General features: G+C 45.8%; 1 protein-coding gene across 1 annotated transcript; it reads left to right on the forward strand.

Moving 5' to 3' along the window:
- Nucleotides 1–3,057: 3,057 nt before the first annotated feature.
- Nucleotides 3,058–5,011, forward strand: LOC103701660 (uncharacterized). Its single transcript, XM_008783809.5, has 2 exons — nt 3,058–3,685; nt 4,405–5,011. The coding sequence occupies exons 1-2, from the start codon at nt 3,185–3,187 to the stop codon at nt 4,783–4,785; spliced, it is 882 nt and encodes a 293-aa protein (XP_008782031.2). The 5' UTR covers nt 3,058–3,184; the 3' UTR covers nt 4,786–5,011.
- The last annotated feature ends 10,462 nt before the right edge of the window (nt 5,012–15,473 follow it).

Genomic DNA, 15,473 nt, shown 5'->3' on the forward strand with positions numbered 1-15,473 from the left:
ACCTAATCATATAATTCTTTTTTGAATATTTATCCGACAAGTAATCCAATATTATATAAATCGAACAGCAGGAAGGACCTCAATGGATCTAAATGAAATTATATAAAGCTGAAGGTCAATATCAATAGAGCAAAACCAATATATCGTTAAACGGGAAGGGAAAAAAGGGCCATAACTATATATTACTAGAACAAAAAAATAAGTTGAACTTGTATATGTCATGTACAAAGGATTTGAATCCTCCTCATGTTTAGATGCTCTTCGTTAATTTCATCTCAATTTTGGGTTTTCTAATCTCTTCCTACTTTGTAGAAACCTTACTATGATCATGTAAACATATCTTAGTTTGTTGTCTAAGCAAGGTCATTTCAACTTGCAAAGCTTTCCATAAACTTATTTTATTCACAGCTAGCCTTACCTAGCTACTTGCCCTAGACCATATAAACATCCTACTGTGGTTGGCCACAATAGATAAGATGATTAAAGAAGACACCAGTGGTGATGTTGAAAGCAGTGGTAGATTGAGACAGGTTTTCACTTTCTTCACGATAGAACTAAGAAATAAGCGTGGTATCGGCAGTCACATAGTAATCTGTTTCACTATCATAAATAGCTGGTGAGCTCCTATAAGAGAGCATTGTTTGCATGGAATTCCTTCCATGCAGCCGTATAAAACACGTAGCTTGCTCCACAAAATCATTGTCCCCAATCAATCTTAGGTGAGACTCGTTGTCATCATCGAACTCATATCCAAATAAAAAACAATTCGAAGTACCTGGTCAAACCAAAGAAAGAGAAATCATTCGTTCAGAACATTAAAATAAAAAAAAAACAATATGAGATATATTTTGTTATTGAAGCATTATTTGATCTGCCTCAACTTTCTCTCTTTCTCTCTCTCGTTTGGCTGGACCCAACATTCTAATGACCAAGAAGGAGGGTTTCTTTGTTATATATTTATATGACTGGTCACCATATACTTCCGACATTGATATAATTAAGTGTAATTGCGCTCTTTGATATAGCCATTGCACAAGTCAGGCTCTCGGTTGCTCGCTCGTATTTATCCAATTCAATTCATTATGCTTAATGTCTTGGTTGTATGCACACCATATCCAATGCAAGAGTAGACATGCAAAACCCAAATTTTATGGGAAGAGGCGTGCATCACTATTTTGTTCATGGTCCGTATGGTGTATAGTGGCGAGTTTAAAACCTCTACAGTACATGTTTTGCACCGCGTAGTGTTGTACAGCCCTACATAGCCATCATATCATCCATCTTGAAAATGGATGACTGTGATGCATCTCAGAAATAGAAACGATCATAATGGATCTCAAACATGGCGATACAAAACATGCACCATATATAGAGAATCTTTACTTGTATAGTGGCTTCATGTGCTTTATGTGGCCCTTCTATATAGTGCCTATTTAACGATTAAAACCTTAATCACTAAATAACTTTTAATGTATGAGAAAAAAAATATCAACACATTTCAAAAGAGAGAGAGGGAGGAGGGAGGAAAGCACTATCAACATTAACATATATGAGGTATCAATGAAAGTTGGGGACGTGTGTAAGTATTTACCAAAAAAAGTCGAAAAGATGGGGACCAAAGATTCCCTACTCCATCCATAAGAGTTGCTTTCGCAATTCGTGGCCCGGCCAATATAAGCCTAGTCAAGTCCGTGGAGATGTCTCCTCCTAGTTGAAGCCTTTCCAATATTGAAGTTGGCAAAATTTCGTTATTTGTGCCATAAAAAGATGCACCAAGCCTCTAATACTCTAGATTTTTTTTCCTTTTTTTGGGATTTTTGTTACATGTACCATTGCAATATATGATAGTGCATATTACTGCTGCAAAATCACTATTTACACCGTATAACTTCTAAACTCATCATATTTTTGTAGCAATATCCCTCTTGTTAGCTTTGTCGCTGACAGTGTTAACAAGTATTTGTTTCAAATATAAAATAATTATATTACCCTTTTATATTAATACCCCTGAAAAAATTTTAACATTCAACTAAAAGGTTTGACCTAGTGGTTTGCGTCCCTTAGCTCAGCTCTTGCACTCAGGAGAATATTAGATTACAAAAAAGTAAATTATATTTTGATTTATAAAGTTCTTGCGTAAGAATCCATACGGGCGTATGTTTAGTCCCACGTCGATTATTCGCCGAGATGATCTTGGGTACTTATACATGCAAGATTAAAAAGCTCAAAAAAAATACCTTCCAGCTAGCCATTTTGGATAAGGTCTTGGATTGTTACAAATGGTATCAGAACGAACTCAATCCGTAGCCTATGTGGATTAGAGGACACCCCAGCATGAGGTCATGGAGGATGACCACGAGCCGATTTTGGTGCTTATGATTAGATTTGAATAGATTTGAACTCTTAGCTTGACAAGTACATTTAAGCTAATCTTAGTGCTTATGATTAAATTTGAATAGATTTGGACTCTTAGCCTGACAAGAATGTTCAAGCTAATCTTGATGCTTACAATTAGATTTGAATGGATTTGAACCCTTAGCCTAACGAGAACGTCAAAGCTTAAACGGAGAAAATTTATTACAATTAAAGTTATATATATATATATATATATATATATATATATGTACGTACGTACGTACACACACTATTTATATGCTCCAGAAAACCTAAAGCCTGTCTCAGGAACAACAGAACACAAAAAGAGGCACCAGAGAGTTTGCATTACATGGAAGAGCAGAATGGATGCATGTAGCAAGAGTATTCAGAGTGCAACCACTTGTTATAAGCACTACTAAATTAATGGACGCTAACAGTAGAGCTTCCTCCCAAGCTTTCAGGGGGGCAGCTACGTACGTGCAGCCGTTCAGTGGGTGACAGCAAACAGGTGATGGAACCTCTAATCCTCACGGTGGTTGGTGCTGGTGGAGGTCGGCAAAGTGGCCTCGTTTCCACGCTAACGGCCAAAAGTCACCCTCTCACCCTCAGGACCCAACGAACCCCCTCGAAGCTTAGCCGAATATTTTACACCCATAAACAAATACCCAAAAGTGAAAGCCAGATACCAGTGATGACACCATCTGACGTCCCACCCTCCTCCTTTCCTTCTCCCTCCCCATCTCGCTCCCCCTCTCTGTAAAGTTCCCAAAGCTCAACGGAGAGAGGGGGATAGAATTAATGGAGAGAGATGGAAGACCAAGTACGAGAAGTTGATACTAATGATACCGATCCATCCCTTTTTGCCATAGGAGGTGATCATTCCGAGGAGGAGGGGCGACTGAGGGTGGTTGGACCGGGTCCGGACCGGTCGAAGAGGGACGAGTGGAGCGAGGGGGCGGTGGCGAGTCTCTTGGACGCGTACGAGGCCAAATGGGTGCTCCGGAACCGGGCCAAGCTCAAGGGCCAGGACTGGGAGGATGTGGCACGGCACGTCTCGGCGCGGGCAGACTCCACCCGGCCGGCCAAGACGCCGACCCAGTGCAAGAACAAGGTGGAGTCCATGAAGAAGCGGTTCCGGTCCGAGTCGGCCGCCGGGGGCGGGTCTAGGTGGCCGCTCTTCCCGCGGCTCGACCGTCTGGTCCGGTGCCGGGCCCCGACCACGGCTCTGGTGATGGTCGACCGGCCGCCGGAGAGACCAACTCCGTCATCGCACTCGCCGGAGCCCAAAGGGAGAGCTGGGGCAAGGCAGGTGCGTTCATAGGATCATGATAATGATACTTCTATTTTTCTATTATCCCAATATGGAACTACTCAATAGGATTTTCTTTGAGGATCAACTACTATTTTGGCACGGTCCAATTAATTTAGCCAGAGTAGAATGCACTTCATGTAACTTTTGTCGCGCATGGACAAAAAAAAATTAGAGGTTTGTTACGAAAACCAAAAAAAAAAAACATGAATATGTTTGTGGAGAGAACTACTAAAATAGATACGTAGCATCAAATTTTGTTGCATCTGAACCAACGTCAACATTAACTAAAGAATTAGATTGGTAATTGCAATTGAGGTTGGCTCGCAAATGAGAAGCCTACGATGACCTGTTCTCTTGTTTGTCCAAGACCAACCTTCCTTGAGTATGCCACAGAAACTAGTTTGAGGAATCCAAAAACGTAGTTTAAACATAGCATACCTTGTTTTCTAACCCAAAAAAAAAGAGCATAGCATACGTTTTTCATCAAGCTTTTTTCTTTCTTTCTTTCTTGCTTTGGCTATGGAGAAAGATTACCAATTAGGAGCAAAGATACCCTGCCCAATTAATTTTGCATTTTCCAAAGCTCAGAAAGTAGGATTCTCCTTCTTCTTTTTTTGATAGCCTATATTCTCCTAATTCGACAGAGAGAGAGAGAGAGAGAGCGCTCCTGATCATTGGTGCATGGTCCAATATAATATCTCCTCTATTTGTGTCAGGGTGAGTGTGAAGAAACCAAAGGCAAGGAGCATATCAATGAGCTTCACAAGGAGGGTCATTGCAACATGCAACCGTATGATCCTTGTAATGAAGAACAAAAATTAAAGAATAAGAGGAGGAGGAGGGAGAGGGAAGAGGAAGAAGGTTGGGAGGTCATGGAAAGCATTCCATGGCTTGCCGAGGTGGCATTGAGGGTGGAGCAAGCAAGGATGGATGCTATGAGGGAGGTGGAGAGGATGCGGGCTCAAGCAGAGGCAAAGAAAGGAGAGATGGACTTGAAGCGAACTGAGATCATTGCCAACACTCAACTGAAGATTGCAAAGCTCTTGGTCGGGTATGATGATACTGTTGATTCTTCCTTGAGAATTGGGAGGGGTTAGCTGAAAAATTCCCATAAGAGAGGTTATATTCTTCTATAATATTGTTCCTGAAACTATAATATGCATTCTAGCAATGCAAGCTCAAATGTGTCTGAATCATCAGCATGTCAGTATTTAGCAACTGCGCAAGTCAAGAAGCTTTTAAGAAGGAAAGAACCAAGTCGAATCGCTCTCACATGTAACCAACCACAACATTGAAAAGCAAGAGTCTCATCCACTTGACATATGTGACTGAATCTATTTCCTAGATTTCATTCCTATATACTGTTGAATTTGGATTTAAAAAAACAGTGTATTTGACCTTCATCCAACTTGGTTAATTGTAGAAGTTATAGCTCGATATCAACAAGACTGGATCGCAGCTAAAGAGACTCGAGACGTCTTGCAGATATAGTAGTCATAGAACTACAAAGTCTAATTGCATATTTATGTGTTTATAAGACAATTTTCAAACACTTCAGTAATTCTTGTTGGACTGCAGGTTGTTTAGGCCCCACTAAATTATATATGAGGTGAAAGAAATCAAATAGACAAGGTTTTGACAGGATCATTACAACTTCTCATAAGACAAAATGAGATATGAAAATTTTGACTAAAAAGGATCATTTCAACTTCTCCTCTTCATTTGCTATTTATTAAAAAATACATATCTGATCTACTACTATGAACTACTACTTCAACCTTCCATAAATTTGCCATGGAAAAATCACTACATCATCAACGTAGGCAGGTAGTCGTTCAATTCTCTTTATGTAATCTGAAGGATAACATTTCAGTCTTTTTTTAACACCCAGGTGTCTAATCGATGTATGTCTTATTCTCACACAGGAAAAACTCTAAGAAAGAAAGATGATGATGATGGTGATGAAAAACTTTGACAGATTGAACAAGGTTTAGAATTCACTGTCCCTTATTTTCAAGAATGCAGTATATCCTATTCTGTAGGACTGCCAATCCCATGATCCCTCAAGTTTCTCTTTATCTATCTCCTCCATAAAACCTGCTTTCCAAAGGAGAAACTCTGGGGAAGATTTTCCCTCAGAGGCGTTTAACGGCTAGTTTACGCTGGCGATTTGTTCGGCGAGGTCGTCACCGGTCCAGTCCGACGACCCAGGGGCGGGGAGGCTATCGTCCTCGGCTCTTCCTCGCAGGCGGATCTCGCAGGCTATCGTCCTCGGCTCTTCCTCGCCGGCGATTCACTTTTGTGTCTGTTTCCATCTAACCCCCTTTTCCTCGCAGGCGGATCTCGCAGGGACTCACTTCATGGATCGGAAGGGGAAGGGGAAGGTGCCGGCGGGGATGGAAGCGGGAGGTACGGCGAGAGGCTCAGGTAAGCCTAAAACCTCTGTAGGAACACCCAACGGCGGTCGGGGGGAGCACTCCGGTGCCTGGTCGAGGCCGGGGCCGTGGGTGACACAGTGGCCCACGGCCGCGGAGGTTGAGCGGCTGAGCCGCCGCTTCCCGGAGGTCGTGACGCTTCGGGAGGAACCTATTGCGGCGGCTCGATTGGAGTGGGACGGGAGGGCTGCCGTGGTACGCAGCCTGGGCCGCCGAGTTCCGGCCGAGTGGGTAGCCAAGGACGTGGCTACTCGGGCCAAGCTCAAAGAAGTGGTGGCCGTCCCTCTTGCGGACGGCTACCTGGCCTTGCGCTTCCGGTCATCGGCGGACCGAGATCGCGCCCTAAATGAGGGACCCTGGGTAGTGGGGGGGCAGCTCCTCGCCATGACTCCCTGGGTCCCTGATTTTGAGCCAGGGGAGGAGGCGGTGTCGTCGGTGACGGTGTGGCTACGTCTTCCCCACTTGCCACCGGAATACTGGACATCGTCGACAATCCTGGATATAGCGAGCAGGGCAGGCCGACCGATAGCCGTGGATGGTGTCACCGAGCAGCGACGGGCGATGGGGTTCGCCCGGGTGAAGGTGGCGGTTGACGCCTCCGCGCCCCTTAAACCTGGAATCCTGATCCAGGAGAAGACGAAGGTGCGGTGGCAGCCCTTCGTCTTCGAAAACATTCCGATCCTCTGCCCCCGGTGTGGGCGGATGGGCCATTTGGAGGCGGCCTGTCGGTTTCCGGTGGTTCCCGGGCTGGTGGAGGATCCGCCACCAGTGGCGGTGGACCCTGGTGGCGGGTCGGTTTCGGCGCCCCCCGATGCCGGGGAGGAGATCCCAGGGCCGGTGTTTGGCCCCTGGATGGTGGCGACGCGGCGGAGGCCTCCGCCGCGGGTGTCTCGACCACCACGGCCGAGGGATACTCGACCTGTGCTTGAATCGGCCTCGTCCCGGCCGCCTTCTCCGGTAGCTAGACCGGAGACGACTGTGCCTGACCCGAGGCCTGAGTCGCCCTACGCCCGACCGGCATCGCCAGTTGCCCTACCGGTGTCCCCTGTGGACACCGACGGCTGGCAAAAGCCGACGAAAGTCGCCAGGCGACGATCGCCGGCGGGTGGGGAGGAGGGCTCGCACCGGAAAACCTCCGTCCCGCTCTGGGTCGACTCGGTCGATGACCTCGACGAGGCCGACCTGGTGCCTGCCACTGTTTGGACCGCCCCTGGGCCCAGCGAGCCGAGCCGGGGCTGCGCAAAGCGGGCCAGGGCCCCGGCGGGCCTTGGCCCGCCAAGGGGCCCAGGCAAGCAGGCCCAGTCAGCTAGGCTGGGCCGCCGAGCCCGGGCCTTCAGAGCCCGGCGCGGGTCCCGCGGGCCGTCGGGCGTGGCTAAAGGCGCGCCGCGCGACGATGGCACGCCCCGCGCCGCTGGCGCGCCCCGCGCCGCTGGCGGGTCGTGCACCGATGGCGGGCCGCGCGCCGGCAGCAAGCCGCGACCCGTGGTTACGCGGCGGGCTGGGGGTGTGCGGGCCCAGTTGGGCACACGGGCGGTGACGGGCCAGCGGGGTGCCTCGCGGGCTCTCCGTGGGTTGCGGGGGAGCTGCTGGCCTGGACCGCGGACCCTGCTACAGGGACGGGGCCCGCTAGTTCTGTTAGGGGGGACCCTAGAGGACCACCAGTGGGGGGCCCACAAGCCCAGTCAGCTGAGTGTTTGGGGCCCGGGGCTGTGCAGGACTTGCAGGTCCGGGTGATCTGACCTTGGATCTCGGGGTGCTAGCAGGCCCTTTCCAGTATAGGTCCCCAGGTCGGAGACTTGTCACAGTGCAGGGGACCTACCTGCCTGTCGGTCAGACCCCCCCTGGGCGGGACCCTTGGGATTCACTTGAGGGCCCTGGGAGAGGCCCTGATGGTGTCTTCCGGTTTGGTTCCCCGACCCAAGCTTTGGGCGAGCAGCACGTGGCTGCCCCCAGGGGATGTGAGACCAGGGGTTACCCCGGGATGCCATTGGAGGAAGGTCTGGTCGAGCCACTGACGCCACGAGAGGATGCGACAGGGGTGCCTCTCGGAGGGGCGCCACATGAGGGACTCCCGGATGTGGGTGCCAGTGGTGACTGCTCCATGGGCTTAGCTACGGCAGAGGGGGACCACCCAGCTGTCGTGCGACTCATCAGGGCGGCAGTCATGTGCGATGCATCTGGTGAGGTTGAGTAGCTGGAGGATTTAGGTCGCCAGCCTGAGCTAGCTCCCGAGGCCCAGGGGGAGGATGTACCCGAGGCCGACCGAGCAGTTGTTGATCCATGAGGATTCTAGCCTGGAATTGTAGGGGGCGGCCAAGCCGGCCTTCATGTCCTCCTTTAAACGGCTAGTGCAGCTCCACTGTCCAGAGATCTGTTTTCTCTGCGAGACACGGTTGTCTGGTGATGGGCTTGGTCGACTGAGGCGACGCCTGGGGAGGGACTGGAAGACCTATGCAGTCGAGTCTCAGGGGCTGTCTGGTGGCCTTTTGGTCCTGTGGAGGCGAGGGGTGGCGAGGATTGATGTCTTCCACAACTGTTCTCAACAGGTAGTGATGGTTGTATCGGAACCTGAGGCGGACCCTTGGGTGTTGTGTGGTGTGTATGCGAGCACGGATTACAGGGTCAGGAGAACCCTCTGGCAAGAGGTCACCAACTTGGTTGCCCAGAGCATCCCGACGGTAGCAGTCGGTGATTTTAATTGTATCAAAAGTGCAGATGAGAAGAGGGGAGGTGCGATATTCACTGATAGGATTGATAGGAGGGAGTTTCGCGATTTTGTGCAGCGGAATGGCTTGGTGGACTTAGGCTTTTCGGGACCACGATTCACCTGGTGCAACAATCAACCCGGCGGTGCTAGGGTTTGGGAGCGACTAGATAGGGCCTTTGCATCCCCAGACTGGATCCTTCGCTTTCCTACCTGCCGAGTTAGTCATTTACCCCGAATTGCATCAGATCATTGCCCCTTGTTGAATTCGACCTTGTTGCCCAAAGATGGTCACCCAAGAGGGGGGTGAATTGGGTGTTTTAAAAAACTTTTTGACTAATTTGAGATTAAAACACACAAATATATAAACTAAAGCAAGGATAAAGGGATAAGAGAAGACAACCACAAGCACACGGTTTTATAGTGGTTCGGAGCCTTCACTCTCCTACATCCACTCCCCAAAGCGCCTTTGGGTATTTCCACTATAATCCAAGATTACAGTACGGTAGTTTTGCGAGTTCACTACCCAACTCGTTGTTTTACACCGGGCTCACAACAAACCCTAAACTCCCAATTTCTCTTAGGCTTGGGACGCCTTTCCCTTGTTCCAAGTCCCTTGACTTGAACAAGCACCACGATAAAAGAGTGTACAAAAGAATATAAAAGCTCTAGAAAGCAAATATAGCACTTATGAACAATGAAACCCGGAAGAATCTTTTTGCCGTTGGAAGCGTGGGAGATGTTGATTCTTCCAAGGTAGACCGCGTAGGGTTGAGTGTGAGCTTTGATTCCCGAGCGCGCGAGAGTGGTTGAGCTTGAAATCACTTGGGAGACTTGAAAGTACTTGATTTTCTTCCTTGGATGCACTCACTCCCTTGAGCTTTTCTTTCAAACTTCTCTCTTGAATGATTTTGCTTTGGGTTGGTGAAGAGTTGTTGAGAACCACTTAAGAGGTCCCTTTTATAGCCCAAAAAGCAAATATAGCCGTTAGAGACAAAAAGAGAAGGATTTGAAATTCAAAATCAAACCTGAAAAGCTGTCAGTCGCGTCCCAGGCGCTCCGGGGACGTCTCCGCTACAGCGAGAGACGTCTCACCTACAGGATTTTACTTTTTACTTTATCTGGGGTCGACTCGGCACTTTACGGGGACGTCTCGCCTTGTCTGTGCTTTTTGAGTGGGGACGACTCCGCTTCTTTGGGGACGACTCCGCTTCTTTGTCTCCGAAAAACTTGCCCTCTGGAATTCCCTGAGAGAGTCGTCTCCGCTCTTTCAGGGGACGTCTCCGCTTGTGTCCACTTTATGCGTGGGGACGACTCCGCTATCTCAGAGTCGACTCCGCTTCCTTATCACCGCAAAAACCATTCTCTGGAAAACCCTGAGAGAGCCGTCTCCGCCATCTTGGGGACGTCTCGGGGAGTCTCCTTTTTGCTTGCGGGGACGACTCCGCGTACAGCGGGGACGTCTCGCGCATATCCCTTGAGAAACGTCTTTCTGCCGCCACTGAGAGAGTCGACTCCGCTTCTGAGAGAGTCGACTCCGCTAACGCGGGGACGACTCGGCAGGTGCCGGGGACGACTCCAAGTGTGCCAGTTCTTCCTGTTTGTGCCAGAGACGTCTCTGAAACTATCAGGAGACGTCTCGGCTGTCCCTGAACTTTTTCTTTAGCTCAAAATATTCTTCAATAAATTCATAAAAATTGTGGGAACTTGCCTAGACATTTCTTAACAATTTTCTAAGTAAAACACATGAATTCCTCAATCGAATTGTTAAGATATAATGGAATTTTACTCTAGTGTTTTGTATTCATCAAAATCCATTAGGGGGTCAACAATCTCCCCCTTTTTGATGATGACAAAACACTGAGTATATGCAAAATTTGAAATTTAAACATATACACAGTATTGATCAGATATACAAGTATAATGTTTTGATTTGAACTAGATACGATGTGCATCACTTAAATTTCCTTGTGCATAGGATTGATCTTTATAGTTCTTAAATGGTTTTATCATATGAACTGAATTTGAATCAAGTTAGAATGATATATTGATGCTGAAGATAATTTAAAAACTAGATTCTTTTTGACTCCTCCTTTCTTTTCCAGAAGGGCAATTATCTTAAAATTAATATTCTTCAATAACCATATTCAATATTCATTCTATACCCCCCTTTCAATATCCATATCTTTCAATATTCATATTTCAATATTCTATTCCCCCTTACAATATTCTACTCCCCCTTTTTGTCATCAACAATGAAGGGGACAAATGATACTCAAGGTGTGCTCCCCCTGTCCAATGAGTTCAGTCATTCATATTACTCCCCCTTTGTTTGTGGAATTCATTTCATACTCATCGTTTAGTTTAACATAGTTATCACAAGATGTGCTCCCCCTGTTTCTTTGTATCACACAATCAAACACATACACAGAATTGGCAATGTACACAAGATTTTAAAAAGAAATTGTATTCATTCATATGTCATTGTAAGTCTTTGAAGTTAGTACATAAGAGTATTGATTTCAAGTACAAAAGGAAGAGTCATAACAAGTATTGATTTCTAGTACAAAAGTGTTTCACAATGGCCTAGGATTTACAAAAAGAAGATCCTATAGGATATCCATCATCGGCGTCGTTGCTCATGGGGCATTGTACTTTGTGCATAAGCCTTACAGGCTGCATCTATGAAGCCATTGATAGAAACCATGAGAGTCTTAAAGTGATCTCCCTGTGACTTGTGGAAACCTGCCACAAGTGCTTCAAACTCTAAGGTTGCCATCTCAATTCTGCCTCTAAGTTGGGCAACTAGGGTGCCCACATTGCCATCTGGCTTTGTCAACTCTTTGAGACTCTCGGAAATGGCCTTCAAGCTGTCTTTGAGCTCTATCGATCTGAATGTTTGGGTGGCACCTACCCCAACTATTTGCTGCTCTGTGGCTTCAATTTGAGCTCTAATTTCCTTCAGCTCTTGTCTGATGGGGGCCAGCTCTGCAGTCATCATGGATCTCATCTCCTCCCTCATCTGCTGACAAATAACAGATGCTAAAGTGTGCATCTGCTCCTCTGATAGGAAGGAGGTCCCACTGACTGGAGGAGGTTGTGGCATGGATGTGGAAGGTCCAGCTGAGCTGGAGGGAATATCAGGGATGTCCATGTGGCTAGGTGGAGGAGAGTGATGGTCAGGCTCATGATGTGGGATTTCAGGCTCTATGGTTTGTGCTTTTCTTTTTGGAACCTTGACCCACGACCCATCTATCTTGTGAAATTCCATTCTTCTCATTGAGCCCTCATTGTAATAATCGGTGTTTCTTAGGGCCTTTGCAGGTTCATTTGGTGGAATGGGAACCTTGAAGTGTTTAAATATTAAGGTAAAGATCATGCCATAGGGTATACTAAACCTAGAATACCTATGACATTGGGCAATGTAATTTAGCATGAGTCTAGGGAGGTTTAGGGGGATCCCTAGTAGGATATGGTGCATTATGACTAAATCACGCTCCGAAACAAAATCGAAGCGACCGGTTTTGGGGAATAGGACCCGATTGACAATGCTTAAAAGAAGTCTCATTTCTGCATTTAGGTCCTGGGAGTAGACAACATCAAGAGGGCCGCAGTCCTCTCTTCCTAGAATCAAGTTTAGGGCTATTTCCCTTTGGGGATGTGAGGTCGGTGCCTCACCGTCCTTAGGAATTTGTAGGACAGTGGATAGGACATCCTCATTAATTTCTACCAATGTCCCTCGGACATATGCAGTGTACCCTAAGTCCCCTAAGGCCATATCACTAAACATTTCTCTAACAAGGCCGGGGTAGGTCGAGATTTTGAGGGTGCAAAGGTGCTCCCACCCTTGGGCTCGGAGTCTCTCTCCAATAGAGAACCCCTCATGATCTAGAAAGGAAAAATCGATGTGCCTGCCAGTCGTGACTGTGCGATTTGCACAGGAAATCGTCGTGGTCGGCGGAGCAACCGGAGGAGAAGGCGCGGAGGGTTCTTCCCGCCGTTCCTCGCCGTCGCCCGCTACTCTAGGTCGCCTCCCACGGGTTGTCCTAGCTTTCTTTGGTGCCATGGATGCTAGGGTTTGCGATTTAGGGCAAATGGAAGCTAGGTTTTGAAGTGGAGAGCAAGTGGAGGCTAGGGCTTTCCGTTTTGGTCGGGAATGAGGGAGAAAGCTCGAGTCGGCTCGAGCGATTTCGACCTATTTAAAAGGCCCTCATTCGGTCCCCGAGACGTCTCCGCCACTAAGGCGAGACGTCTCCCCCTGGGGGGACGTCTCTGCGACTTGCCAGAGACGTCTCCGGCACAAAAAATTTCAGACTGCAGTTCCAGATTTTTGTTTAATCACCCTAATCAATCGTGATTTCTTTTGATAGACACAGAGTGAATTTGTTTGTGATCCTCCCCCTTAATAATACATCCTATAATGATTTGATAATGACTTTTAGATTATTAAGATTGAAATGAGGAATGTTTGACCAAATTTCGAATACCCATGTTATAGGCTCTGAAAATATCTCTATGAAGAGTCCAAGGGAGGGTAACCATCCTCCGGAAAGTCAAACAGTTCGTCATTTAGTTTAGATGAATTCATGTTTTCACATATGTTTGCCTTGAGGTGGGTTACTAGTTCGAGTAGCAAAGTAAAGCAATACAAGTTCACTTCATTTGCTAGGATCATACAAGCTCAACGCATTCCTTAAGAAATTGAATCTATCTTTACAAAGGGGCTTTGTAAAGATATCAGCTAATTGATTTTCAGTACATACATATTCAATCATCACATCATTTTTCATCACATGATCCCTAATAAAATGATGCCTAATCTCTATATGCTTTGACTTAGAGTGTTGAACAGGATTTTTTGTTAAGTTGATTGCACTTGTATTGTCACACTTAATTGGTATATTGTCCATTTTAATACCGAAGTCTTCAAGCTGTTGCTTAATCCAAAGAACTTGGGCACAACAGCTTCCAGCTGCAATGTACTCAGCTTCAGCTGTGGACAAGGCAACTGAATTTTGTTTCTTGCTAAACCAAGAAACCAAATTGGCACCCAAGAATTGACATGTCCCACTTGTGCTTTTTCTGTCGAGTTTGCACCCGGCAAAATCAGCATCGAAATAAGCAATTAAGTTTATGTCAGACTGTTTAGAGTACCATAAGCCTACATTAGATGTCCCTACTAGATATCTAAATATTCTTTTAACAGCTTGCAAGTGTGATTCCTTAGGACATGCTTGGTATCTAGCACACATACAAACACTGAATAATATATCTGGTCTACTAGCAGTAAGGTAAAGTAAAGAGCCTATCATACCTCTGTACAATTTGCAGTCTATACTTTTACCTTTTTCATCCTTATCAAGCTTGCAACTTGAGCCCATGGGTGTGCTGATTTCTTTTGCATCCTTCATCTTGAATTTCTCCAACATTTCTTTGATATACTTGGACTGACTGATGAATATGCCTTCCTCTGATTGTTTTATTTGCAGCCCAAGGAAGAAGTTGAGCTCACCCATCATGCTCATTTCAAATTCTCCCTGCATAAGCTTGGCAAACTCTTGACAAAGACTATCATTGGTAGCACCAAAAATTATATCATCCACATAAATTTGTACAAGCAATAAGTCATTTCCTTTTCTTTTAATAAAGAGGGTTTTGTCTACATTTCCTCTCTTAAATTTGTTTTTAATTAGGAAATTACTTAATCTTTCATACCATGCCCTAGGAGCTTGCTTAAGTCCATACAATGCTTTATGCAATTTATACACATAATCTGGATGTAAGTGATTTTCAAAACCTGGAGGTTGTCCTACATAAACTTCCTCCATTATATAACCATTTAGAAATGCACTTTTTACATCCATTTGATAGAGTTTAAAGTCCATGAAGCATGCATATGCCAAAAGTAATCTAATAGCTTCTAATCTAGCAACAGGAGCAAAAGTTTCATCAAAATCTATTCCTTCCTCCTGATTATATCCTTTGGCCACTAGCCTAGCTTTGTTTCTTATTACTATTCCATCTTCATCTAGTTTATTTCTATACACCCACTTGGTGCCTATAATTGAAACATTTGGGGGTCTTTTCATTAGAGTCCAAACTTCATTTCTTTCAAATTGGTTTAATTCCTCTTGCATAGCGTTCATCCAATTATCATCTTTTTCAGCTTCTTCTAGTGATTTAGGCTCTATTTGTGAAACGAAAGCAAGATAATTACTAGTGTTTCTTAGAGAAGATCTAGTTCTTATACCTTGTGAAGGATCACCAAGGATTAGATCCTTTGGATGACCATGTGCATACCTCCATTCTTTAGGAAGATCTTGATTGTTTGATGGAGGTTGATCTTCTTCATCTTGCTGATTTGTATCTTCCTTAACCTCATCCTCATGTTGTTTGTCTTGTATGGAGAATTCCTTGATTCGGTCTTCAAGTATACCTGCATCAACATCTTCTTCTTTTCTAGAAGAATCTCCATTAGTTTCATCAAAAACAACATGAATGGATTCTTCAACAACGAGAGTTCTCTTGTTGAAGACCCTGTATGCTCTACTAGATGAGGAATAACCTAAGAAGATCCCCTCATCTGATTTGGCACTAAATTTACTGAGATTGTCCTTTCCATTGTTCAAAATAAAACATCGACAAC

Source organism: Phoenix dactylifera, chromosome 17 (genome assembly GCF_051530095.1).
Source record: "Phoenix dactylifera cultivar Ajwa chromosome 17, Ajwa_hap1_PhDact_Kaust_v1.1, whole genome shotgun sequence".
NCBI lineage: Eukaryota > Viridiplantae > Streptophyta > Magnoliopsida > Arecales > Arecaceae > Phoenix > Phoenix dactylifera.